This window comes from Notothenia rossii, assembly GCF_949606895.1.
Source record: "Notothenia rossii genome assembly, chromosome: 5".
In the NCBI taxonomy this organism is placed as follows: domain Eukaryota; kingdom Metazoa; phylum Chordata; class Actinopteri; order Perciformes; family Nototheniidae; genus Notothenia; species Notothenia rossii.
Window position 1 is genome coordinate 50,379,782 of NC_136903.1, and position 12,762 is coordinate 50,392,543.

General features: G+C 39.7%; 1 protein-coding gene across 2 annotated transcripts; it reads left to right on the top strand.

The window, feature by feature from the left end:
- Positions 1–1,340: 1,340 nt before the first annotated feature.
- Positions 1,341–12,233, top strand: LOC307040797 (coiled-coil domain-containing protein 38-like). Of its 2 annotated transcripts, XM_079683907.1 has the most exons (5): positions 1,341–1,466; positions 1,584–1,649; positions 9,603–9,805; positions 10,671–10,764; positions 12,015–12,233. In XM_079683907.1, exons 3-5 carry the CDS (start codon positions 9,609–9,611, stop codon positions 12,138–12,140), a joined length of 417 nt encoding a protein of 138 aa, XP_079540033.1. In that variant the 5' UTR covers positions 1,341–1,466; positions 1,584–1,649; positions 9,603–9,608; the 3' UTR covers positions 12,141–12,233. The 2 variants fall into 2 exon arrangements, with proteins under 2 accessions (XP_079540033.1, XP_079540032.1); XM_079683906.1 differs by lacking the exons at positions 1,341–1,466; positions 1,584–1,649 and adding an exon at positions 8,935–9,028.
- The last annotated feature ends 529 nt before the right edge of the window (positions 12,234–12,762 follow it).

The following is a 12,762-nucleotide window of genomic DNA, read 5'->3' on the forward strand; positions in this document are numbered from 1 at the left end:
AGGCGTGTGTGGAAGAGAGGGTGAGAGGCTCGCAATATTTTCTGTTGACAAACTGTAGCGACTTCAAAGTCGCTGAGGTCGGGCCTGGTTGCCTTTGTAAGGCGCGCTATCAAGAATATATGCTGAGATCCAAAAATGTGTTCAACATAATCTCAATTGAATGAAAATGATAAATTTAACATAACGTGTTCATTCTTCCCTGATGACCCCCTCCCTCTCATTAATGAGCCTCAACTCTCTTTTGCCCCTCATCCTTCCATCCTCAGGAGTCTCTAAAGACCAGCAGGTCAAAGGCTAAGAAGCTGACTAAAGACCTTCTTAAAAAAAGGGTACAAGTGAAACTGGTTGAATATAACTTTAGAGAAGTGAATTACATCTCTGAACAGTGCCAGAAGAAGTTTGAGGAGACATCCGTGAATGCCAGAATATTGTGAGCAGCAGTGGATTCTCTGTCATTGTAACTTCAGACTGGATACAATATATGTATCTAATGTTGTAATCTTGTCTCCGTTATCAGTTCTGAAAGACAAGGCAAGATCAAACAGGAGAAGTTTTCTACAAATGAGGAGTTAGCCGATAAAATAAGGACTAATAAAAGGTAGGCTTATGCTAACATTGTGAATTGAACATAAATACAGTATACATCTGCCCCACACTAAGGCTGTATGTGAACATATGCCCAGTGGAGGAAAAAGTGTTCAGATGCTTTACTTGAGTAAAAGTACCAATACATTTTTGTCAAAATACTTCTTTACTAGTAAAAGTCCTGCATTCAAAGTCTTACTTAAGTAAATGTACAAAAGTATTCTCAGCTAAATGTACTTAGATTGTAAAAGTAATTATAGCGCAGAAGAATTGCCTTAATGTGTGTATATAATGATATTTATACATGTGACATTTCTAGATAATATTGTTGCATCAAGGAGTATTTGACTGTTGTAGACAAACAAAGCTCTGATTTAGTTTTTGTTAAATATTTAAATAATTTGACTCTTTTGTGACTTAAAGAGTCACTAGATACCTTTTTAGAGATGCATTTTGTTAAAAGTAGCTAAAGCTTTTCAATAAATGTAGTGGAATAAAAGTACAATATGTCCCTTTGAATTGTAGTGAGTTAGAAGTAAAAAGTAGCAACACATTGAAATACTCAAGTGAAGTACAAGTGTCGCAAAAATGATTCTTTAGTACAGTACTTGAGTAAAGTGACTTAGTGACTTTCAACCTCTGCCCATGGTGTATATGCAAACAGATATGAACCATTAGGTGCTTGGAAAAGGTTTTAAAATACACATCTGCAATGAACATGGATCCAAACGTACTCTTTCTTCTTGATAGGGAGCCTCCCATGTTTGATGAGATCCGGCCTGAATACAACAGATACCTGAACATCCTGTTGAAGCGGCCGCCTTCAGAGTGGCAGGAGGCTCTGAGAAATACAGACCTCAGAGAGCCAGCAATGGTGCAGGGTAAAGTGTTACAACTAAGTGAATCAACATCAGTTACAATATGAATGTATAAGGTATTATTTAGGTATACATTTTTTAAATCCCCTGACTTTGGTTTGAAATCATCCCTGACAACAGGCTCGGAGAGAGGTCTGGACTCCAGTGCAGGCGGAGTCCTCCCCCCACCCCCCACACTGACACGCTGTAAGGACACATCAACGCTCACATTCACCACAATCACCACTGCAAGTGTTGGTCTAACTCACATACTGTGGTTCAGTGTTTCATTCTCAATTACTTCAAAGGCTTTATTGTTCTATACACAGAAGCTACAGTGTAGATATGGCAAACACAATCTTAAGTGCCAAGCTCCTCCAACAATGCAACAGAATATATACAGTGGAGGAAATAAGTATTTGATCCCTTACAGATTTTGTAAGTTTGCCAACCTACAAAGAAATTAACAGTCTATGATTTTAATGGTAGGTTTATTTGACTAATGAGAGAAAGAAATTGACAAGATAACATTTTATTTGCATTTAACTGAGGGAAATAAGTATTTGATCCCCTTGCAGGACATGTGTTAGTACTTGGTGGAGAAAGCCTTGTTGGACAATGGACACACAGAGATCAGACTCTTCTTGTAGCTGGTCTCCAGGTCTGTGCACATCTCAGGAAGGATGTTGGTCCACTCCTCTCTAAAGACCCTCTCCAAATCCTGCAGGTGTTGAGGCTGATGCTTGGCCTCTGGAAGCTTCAGCTCCCTCCACAGATTTTCTTTGGGATTAAGGTCTGGAGACTGGCTATGCCCCTCCATCACCTGAATGTGCTTCTTCTTTAGCCACTCCTGTGTTGCCTTGGCCGTATGTTCAGGGTCATTGTCCTGCTGGAAGACCCATCCATGACCCATGTTCAGAGTCCTGGCTGAGGGAAGGAGGCTATCGGCCAAGATTTCCCTGTACATAGCCCCGTCCACCCTCTCCTCGATGCAGGGAAGTCCTCCTGTCCCCTTAGCAGAGAAACACCCCCAAAGCATAATGAACATGCTGACAAGGGGGATGGTGTTCTGGGGTTACAGGCGCTGCAGGATTTGATCCATTATGATGTAGTGTGTTCCCAATAGTTTTCTTGGTGCCTGTGGTCCCAGTTGCCTTGAGATTAACTTCATCATCATTAACAAGTTCCTCCTGTGTAGTTCTGGCTGATCCCTCACCTTTCTCCTGATCATCAATACCTCACGGGGCCAGATCTTGTGTGGAGCCCCAGCCCGAGGGTGACTGATGCTCATTTTGTGTTTCTTCTATTTCTGAATAATGGCAACAACAGTTGTCTCCTCCTCACCAAGCTGCTTTCTGATGGTCTTGTAGCCAGTCCCAGCCTTGTGGAGGTCTACAGTCTTGTCCCTGAGGTCCTTAGACAGCTCTTTAGTCTTGTCCATGGTGGAGAGGTTGGAATCTGATTGGTTGATTCTGTGGACAGGTGTCTTTTATACAGGTAACCAGTAGATATTAGGAGTACTTTCCTAGAGGAAGAGGACTTATGTAACCGGTCTGTGGGAGCCAGAATCCTTGTTTGTTGCCAGGGGATCAAATACTTATTTCACACAATTAAATGCAAATACATTTTTATCTTTTATATAATGTCAATTTCTCAATTTCTTTTGTATATTCTCACTCTCACTGTTAAAATAAACCTACCATTAAAATTATAGATTGTTCATTTCTCTGTAAGTGAGCAGTAGTATTGGCAAATAACAGTATTGGGAGTGATCATCTTCCGATTATAATCAAGTTTGATATAAGTCATGTGGTTGAGCTAGACGGTATCATGAGATGGACTTTTTCTAAAGCAAATTGGGAGATGTTTGCTAAATTGTGTGATAATGAATTTGATCAGATTGATATGGCAGGAAGTATTGATGAAATAAATGAGCAATTTACTTCAAATATAATTAAAAGCGCTAATCAAACTATTGGGAATAAAACTGGTAAATTTAGTAAATGTGTTAAGATGGTACTGTGGTGGAACAAAGAATGTAATGATGCAATCCGAAACAAAATCAGGCTGTTTGGAAAGCTTAGAAAGACACATTCATTACACAATTTATTAGAATATAAAAAGGCACAGGCTCAGGTAAGGAACATTGTTAAAAGAGCAAAAAGGGATTGTTGGAGAGGATTCTGTTCAAGTATTGGGAGAACTACACCATTAGATAAAGTATGGGGAATGGTTAAGAAGATGAGGGGAATAAGACAGCAGAGTAACCTGCCAGTGTTAGAGAATGGAGGGGAAGTTGCCACTGGTGCTTTGGAGAAGGCAGAAATTCTAGCTAAAAATGTTGTCAAAGTTCATTCTTCGGAAAATTTGACAGAAGAAGGTAAGATTAGGAGGCAGGAAGAGTTAGATGAACATCCTAATGTATATGAAGAAAGACATTCGAAAGAATGATAACAGAAAGGCTGACATACTACATTGAGAAAAATGAACTAATGACTCCTTATCAGAGTGGGTTTAGAAGAGGGCGGAGCCTGGAGTCTAAAGTCAGGAAAGCCCAAGCGAACAAGGAGTGTGTTGTAGCTGTATTCTTTGATGTGGAAAAAGCTTACGATATGATGTGGAAGGAAGGATTATTAATAAAACTGGACATTATGGGTCTGGGAGGTAATGTATATAATTGGATTATGGATTTTTTGTTTGGCCGTGCCATCAGAGTCCGAGTTGGCAATTCATATTCTCGAAGGCATGAAGTTGAAAATGGAACCCCGCAGGGGAGTGTCATCAGTCCTCTTTTATTTTCTATTATGATCAATGATATATATACACAAGTAGGATCTGATATTGGTAAGTCACTTTTTGCAGATGATGGAGCTATTTGGAAAAGGGGCAGAAATGTAAAATATATTGTAGCTAAGATTCAGGAAGCCATTACGGAAATTGAAAGCTGGTCTCTGACATGGGGGTTTAGATTGTCGGTGGAAAAAACTGAAACTTTATTTTTTACGAGGAAAAGGACACGTGAGGAGGTTAGGTTAAAACTTTATGGACAAGATCTAAAGAAAGTGAAGACATTTACATTTCTGGGAATATGGTTGGACGAGAGAGTCACATGGAGTACTCACATTGATAAAGTAGTAGATAAATGTAAAAGGGTTTTAAATTTTATGAGGTGCTTGGCAGGCACTAATTGGGGGGCTGATAAAGCTGCTTTGAGGAACGTATACACAGCCTTAATTAGATCAGCCATAGAATACGGACTAATAGTGTATGGGTCAGCTGCATATTCTTCTCTTCAAAAATTAGATAGAGTCCAGGCACAAGCATTAAGGATATGCTGTGGGGCAGTCAGATCTACACCCGTGTCGGCACTTCAGGTAGAGGTCGGAGAAATACCAATTTCTTTGAGGAGAAAACAGTTAATTGTTAATTACTGGGCAAATCTACAGGGCCATAAAGATACTCACCCTACTAAACAAACTGTACAAACAAGTTGGGAAAGTAACAAAATAAAAAAAGAAAGTTTTTGTGTTTAGGAAATATGTAAGGAATTCAAAGTTAAAGAATGGAATATTAATCCGACGGTTTTGTTATCAGCTGTTCCACCATGGTTGCTACCTCAACCTATAGTAGATTTATAATTATTGAAATGGTTACAATCAATGAAAAACAAAATCAATGTACAGGGTTATGTGAACACTGTTCTACATGAACAATATGGGCAGTTTATACAAATATTTACTGATGGATCCAAAAATCCAGAAAATGGTCTAACTAGTTGTGCATTTTATGTTCCTGAGTTAAAAGTCAAAGTGGGAAAGCGTACAAGTGATCACATTGCAGTATATACAGTAGAGATGATGGCTATCTCTCTAGCACTTCAGTGGGTAGAGGAAATACAGCCAATGCGAGTGGTCATTTGCTCTGACTCCAGTGCAGCTCTGGAGAGTATAAACAACTTCTCTTCAGAATGTCGTCAGGATATTTTATATGAAATTTTAAACATCATGTTTAGGTTAGTTCATCTGGGAATTGTTGTGCAATTTGTGTGGGTTCCATCGCATGTGGGTATTAGAGGGAATGAAGTAGTGGATCAACTGGCAAAATGTGGTTTGAAAGCAAACCAGATTGATATTATGGTACCCATCAGTAGAGCAGAAGTCAAATATTTTACAAAAGTGGTTATCAAGCAACAATGGCAAAAACTATGGGACAGTAACACCAAAGGAAGACATTTATACCAGATACAAAGGGAAGTAGGAACAGGAAGCACTTGGGGGAGTAGTAGAAGAGAACAGAGCATTAACAGCAGGATAAAATTCGGACACTCAGGATTAAACTCATCATTGCATCTGATTGGAAAACATCCAAATGGCAATTGTGATGGTTGCCAACAAGCAGAGACAATACATCATGTTTTTTTTAGCTTCCCGGATTATAACAGACAAAGATTCATTCTGAAAACTGCACTGGAACAACTCAACGTCAAGGACATGGATTTCAAGGCAATATACGAAAGTAAATCAAGAAATAAAGCAAACAAGCTGATCTTCAAATTCCTCAAAAGCACTGGTCTGAGGACAAGGATTTAGTATGAACATTTAATAACTCAACAGTCGGTGACGATATATGCTCCAAGTGGAAGCGATTCGCCATTAAAGAGAAGAAGAGGAAGAAGAAGAAGATGACGTGACGTCATCAGCTCGCGCATCACAGAAGGTAAACAACACCGTGGCCCTGTCTCAGGTCGACTATTTTCATTTCCTCGCTCCTCGGTCCTCGGTCTTACCGGAAGTTGATTTGTCTGCGCCATCTTGAGTACCGTCCCATGGCTCTTATTTCTGCCGGAGGACCGAGGATTGAGGAGCGAGGAGCGATAATGGAGGAGCGATAATGGAGGAACCACCAGTCCATCCTCCGATGAAATCCTCAGATACTCGCCCCGCCCCCTTACTGTGTATCGCTCACTGATTGGACGATGCAGTGCATGCACTGATCCCATGCTTCTTGTTCTTGACATGAGAGCAGTACCCCAGCGGAGTGAAGAAAATAAATGAAAGTCACGAGAGTCACTCCTCAGTTTAAACTGTGTTTTGTTTCAATTCATGTATCATTCAGTTAAAAAAAACTGGAAAATCTGAAAATCTGAAAAAAACAAAGTGGTCAAAAATCATTTTATTTATTTATTGGAAACATTTTCATGATCGCTTTTTTCGATTTATATTTTCATTTACTTTCATTTCCATTCAGTCAGTCATTAAGTGCTATTAAAATGTTAATGTGCTACATATCCACACAAACAAACAAAGTGTGCAATCCAATGAATGTTAATCAAACTGGGTTTTGATAGATAATATATATCTTTTTCTTCTCTCAATTATTTTATTTCTATTGTGCACTCTAATCAATATTAATCAAACTATTGTTCGTTTATAGATTTTAAGAATGGCGTTTATCTTTTTTGAGAATGAGTTCTTATTTGATTTTATCTATTGGGGTCTACAACAGATCATACAAATGTTTGTGTCAGTAAATGTGTGGCAGGGGTGTTTGTGAAAATAACGGGGACAGAGCTGCTGTCAGACGAACAGCTGTGCGGCGTCATCACAAACGGACGTCGCTTCACGTGACGCTCCGGAGGAAAGGACGTCCCATTGCTCTTAAAACTCATTTCCCTGCTTCTCGTGGTTTCCTTGCGTCCCTCCATGCTTCCCTGGAGGGAGGGACTAAACACAGGGAAACGACGCAAGTGAGGGAAGCAAGGATTTAATTTAACCGACCTGAGACGGGGCCCGTAGAGTGAACGTGTGGAACTCACACGACGAACATTTCTGCTAAAGACCGGGCAAAGCAGTACCCCGATGTCTTTCACGAAAGTGGGGGGAAACTATTCTGTAGTGATGGCGAGATGAAGCCTTATGAAGCTTTGAAGCTTTCCAGCCAATTGGTTCGCAAAAGGGTTCATCTCATGAGGCTTCATCATGGGCTTCATTTGAACACAAACCCCCCTGTTGGTCAAAGTGTGTAAAACAGGCAGATTGGACATCTGAACATTGTGCTCTATCTCATACCGAGTTCCCAATGAGTAAAGCCTTAGAATAACTCTAAACAACAAACATAAAATCATATTTTCATGTTAACAATATTGTATTTATTCCAGTTTAATGATTGTGATTGAAAAGCCTAAGGAGGCTGGTAAACATTGCAAAGAGGGATTTGTATTCCTTAATAATATTCGTAAACTTAACCATGTTGTAGCCTGAGAAAGGCTAAATCATATCAAAGAATACATTTATTAACTACATTATCTCATTTAGCTGTACTTTTTTAAACAAAAAAAAAGACGTAGGCCTATTGACCAGTCGTTGAACCAGAGACCTTGCGGTTGACAGTCAACTGCTTTGCAGCTGAGCCACAGCACGTACACTAATATTTCCTGAAAACACTGCACTATATTTAGTCCTGTATTTATTCACTTATTTTTGTATTCCTACATTTATTTATGCTTTTATTTATGTATACGTATGACATGTTCCGACCTCTATAAGTGAGGGTCTGAGCCCTCTTAATTCTATCGTGTCAGCACCGGGCCCGGGTACAGGAGGGGTAATATCGTTCTTATTATACATCCATATGAGTGTTGTGGTTCAACGGTTCAACCGATCTGAATTGCTTTCTGAAGCAGTCAAGTGGTATTGACAGGCAGCGAGGCTTCGTTTGTCATCGGTAACGTCACTGGCCCAAAACGATACAAGCCTCGATATAAGATTCAGAAAAAGCTTCGGGGATTACTCCTCGGCGCAATACGTAACATCACTAGTTGTAGCCTGAGAAAGGCTAAACCATATCAAAGAATACATTTATTAACTACATTATCTAATTTAGCTGTAGCTTTTATAAACAAAACAAAAAATACGTATTGACCAGTCGTTGAACCAGGGACCCTGCGGTCATGAGTCAATTGCTTTCCAGCTGAGCCACAGCATACTCACTGAATTTATCTGAAAACACTGCACCCTATTTTTTCCTGTATTTATTCATTTATTTATTCATTGATGTTTTTATTCCTACTTTTATTTATTTATACTTAAAACATATTCCGACCTCTATATAAGTGAGGGTCTGAGCTCTCTTAATTCTATCGTGTCAGCACCGGGCCCGGGTACAGGAGGGGTAATATCGTTCTTATTATACATCCATATGAGCGTTGTGGTTCAACGGTTCAACCGATCTGAATCGCTTTCAGAAGCAGTCACGTGGTATCGACAGGCAGCGAGGCTTCGTTTGTCATCGGTGACGTCACTGGCCCAAAACGATACAAGCCTCGATACAGGCTTCACGAAAAGCTTCGGGGATTACTCGACACACGCTCCGAAGCCTCGGCACAATACGTAACATCACTACTATTCTGCACCCCGTGCAACTGTGTGTTGGAGCATACGTCTTAGAGAAAGTCGACGGTGACGACCCACTTTGATTCATTCAAACATTCGAAAATGTTTTCTGCTGCTGCGGACAAGAAAGCCAAACAACTCACGTTCACCGAGGCATCAACCTCCAAAACCCTTTCGAGGGCTACAAGAAACGAAGTGAGTAGCCTACAAGATTGAAGCTGGTCAGATAACGAACGAGTAAATGAAAACAGAATGAGACGGAGAAGTGTGTGTGTGTGTGTGTGTGTGTGTGTGTGTGTGTGTGTGTGTGTGTGTGTGTGTGTGTGTGTGTGTGTGTGTGTGTGTGTGTGTGTGTGTGTGTGTGTGTGTGTGTGTGTGTGTTTGAGCAGACTCAGGGACAGTTTCAGCCCGCAGGCCATTAGACTGCTACCACTTCATACCATCAATCTGTGTGCATCTGAAATATTGATCTATTATTACAATAAACAGTATTTTTTATTTGTTTTATGTTTCATTTTTCGAGGAGCCTGTGACTTTAAGGTCGCCTATTATTCAAAATCCACTTGTTCATGTCTTTTATACATACACACATGTCCCCTCTGTGTTAAGAGACTCAGAACGTTTCAGGAACAAAGATTCACTCTCTTTCTGTCCTGATCCATCCATATGAAAATGTAAAAATGTAAAAAAAAGACTTTGCAGAGGGGTGTGGCCTGCAGCATCTCATTCAGATGTTTTATATGTGTTTCTGTCTGTTCCCTACCTACAGGATACGATGTCGGTTGCTCTGGGTGTGAAGATAAGTGAAGTGCATCGCTGCTGCGTGGACTCCCGTCTGACCTACCTCAGCACCTTGGAGAAGCTGTCCAGTGTTGAATACCGTATATCTTTACTGTTCCAGCTCTTGGAGAGCATCCCTAAAGAGAACCTGGAGACACTGAGGCTGATCAAGGACAGCGATAGGAGGAGCAGGTCTGTGTTTATGAGCTTGGAGTTAAAGGTGGATCCCAGCGGTGTTTAGATCAATATATTGTGGATCACAGTATTTAAGCTTTGAGGGGTCAGATCATATATTTCACCCAACATGTACATGATCCTTTGTTTCCTTTTCTGAGTTTTCACATATGTTTATAAATGGAAATTAGATGACATTAAACCTTTTCAAATGGTGTGTTTTTATTCACTGCAGTTGATATGATTAGTGTAGTTGCCAGCAATGTGAACCTGGACATTTCTGACATTGTCAGGATCAAAAATAGCAGTTTTAACCAGAAGGTGGCAATATGTGTACTCTCTGTGACAGGCTGGTTATTATCCATACTGCAGACAATTTATCTTCAAAATATGCAATCTGTCCTATCCAAATGATCCAGAGTCCCCTAAATCTTCTAAACCCAACCGAAATGAATCAAATCAGCCCACAGAGAGTACAAAGATTGGCATTTTATGGTTAAAACTGCCATTTTTGATCCTGCAAATGTCAGAAATGGACTCCTTAATAACCCCCAATACCACTCAGAAATTGTCCAAATCTGCCCATTTTTTAACTAGTGTCTGTACTAAAGTTAGCATCCGGCAGTTTGGATGTGCTGGGGACCCGTACTATACATTTCTAACAGAAAACGTTGTGGGACTCAATAGGGTTCACAATGATGTTGCAACTAGACTAATAAAAGAAAGTGGAGAAAAAAATGGGAAGACTTTGCAAATGAGCTTTTTTCATATGTTGCAGGACAGTCACAAGTAAATGGTTTATTAACAATGTGTAGAGAGGTGCGGTTGTGTGATGAGCTCTGTTAGGTTAAACCTTGTTCTCTTGTACTGCATCATGTTCCAGGCTGCGTGAGGAGCAGCTGAAACTGGAGAGGGAGAAGCACTTAGAAATGCTGAAGAAGTGCAAGCAAAGGTCAATGGATGAGAGCAAGAAAAAAGTGAGTCTTCTCTCCAACAGGAATAATGCCATATTAGAAACATTATACCACACATTTTAATTTAATGCAATTAATCAGGATCATCCTCCACTATATAATAATAATAAAATGTATTTCTATTGTCAGGGGTGCACATAACATTTGGAGTGAGTTACTCAGATGAGTACCAGGAGACAGCGTTTGGTACTCACCCCAAACGAAGCGTGGTCCTCCTCAGTGTCTCCTTCACTGTCCTCTATTCACACTTCTTGCATGATAGATGATGAAGATGATGAAGATGCACCTCCTTGTCTCTTTTTAAGCCTCCGATTTGCTTTCTCCAAAACGTGTTGCCAAAACTGTGAAGTCCTTGCATTTCCTGAGGCCAAGTGGAAGGATCAAATACTAAGAAATGATCACATGACTTGAAGTTATATCTGATTTCAGATGTGGGAAGCTGCTAAGTAAACGTATTCAAGTACTGTACTTAAGTACAATTTTGAGATATTTGTACTTTACTTGACTTTGATCTAATTTGTAAAATTAGCTGCACCTTTACCAGCTTTGATAACACTTTAATAATCAATCATTACAAAACATATCAGATATATTATTCTGAAATGGACCAATCTGCACAATGTCAGTCACAGAAAGTCCGAAGATTTTTTGCAGGGAGCGAAACAACAACGTAGCTGCTTAATGTATTTGGGTTTTTTGACATGTCTCTTAGTTTACTCCATTGAGTGTTTACAAGAAACACGGGTAGACGAAATATGTGTTTTGTTTTGATGTTTTGAGGTACGCAAAGGCGCGTAGTGACACAAGTGACGTTACGCAATTCAGATTTTTGCCGCGCATGCGTACCTGCGTACCAGTTATGTGCACCCCTGTCTATAGTACTTTTCATACACCAGGCGCAGTTCAAAGTGCTTTAAACACAAGGCACACATCACAATCTAAAGCAGAGAAGAATAATTTCACATCAGGCCAGACGTTAGAGCCTTTTAGCACATATGCCGCATAGCAACATGATATAATAGTTCAGCACTTTAAGGGACACACGAGGTAAAAGGTATAATACAAAATAAATCATAATTTAATCAATATGATCCCTCTGTAAAATAAAGGAAGACAAAACAAATAAATACGATAAAATATAAAAACCTATAAAATTAATTAATTCATAAAACAATACAAATAATATAATACATGTATAAGACTTGGCATCAGGTATGATTTGAACCGTTTGAACTTTATCCTTTTTTCTCCAGACTGGAAGAAAGCTCAGGCCCAGGTACTTCCCTGTTGAGCAGAAGATCACAGTCAGTGAGGAGGACAACATACCTGCCGAGGAAGAACTCCATGCCTTCCTCTTCACCACTGAGGACGACGAGTAGAAAATAAATCAACACATGCCATGAAAAGCCAAACATGTAGAAATATGTGTGTCCAAAAGGAATGGTACTGAAATATTGCCACAAACTACTTTTTTATTTGCACTAAAAAGTGACACAGGGAAGAGGCACCTGCTGCAAGTGTTGTTGTGTAGATCACCTTGTTGGACAGTCAAGTCGTTTATCAAGGTAGGGTCATTTAAAGAAGCAATTACTGCATTCTTAAAAAGCATAGTGATTCCAAAGGTAAACTAAAACCACAAATAGTCCTGTTTGTTACCCTAAACAGTTTGGAGAAACGAAACAGCCTGTAAAGAAATTGTGTCTAACACAGGCAAACTCTTTGGGGCTGACCAGGAGTTTAGAACTGTATCATTGACTGAACAAAATAATGTTAAACTATCGTTTTTTTAGAACACTGATGTCTTAACCGAATGTCGGTGGCTCCACATACCTATGAGCCATTATATGTTTTGTGTTTGCATCCTGTAACTCCCAAGTTCCCATAAAGTGCAATGCACAAAGCAGATGTTCTGACCCTCAATTAGACTTTAGTAATTGGATTAAACTCAACTTTATATAGAAGAACACATACTTTATTTATCCCACACCTGTTTGTCTTTAA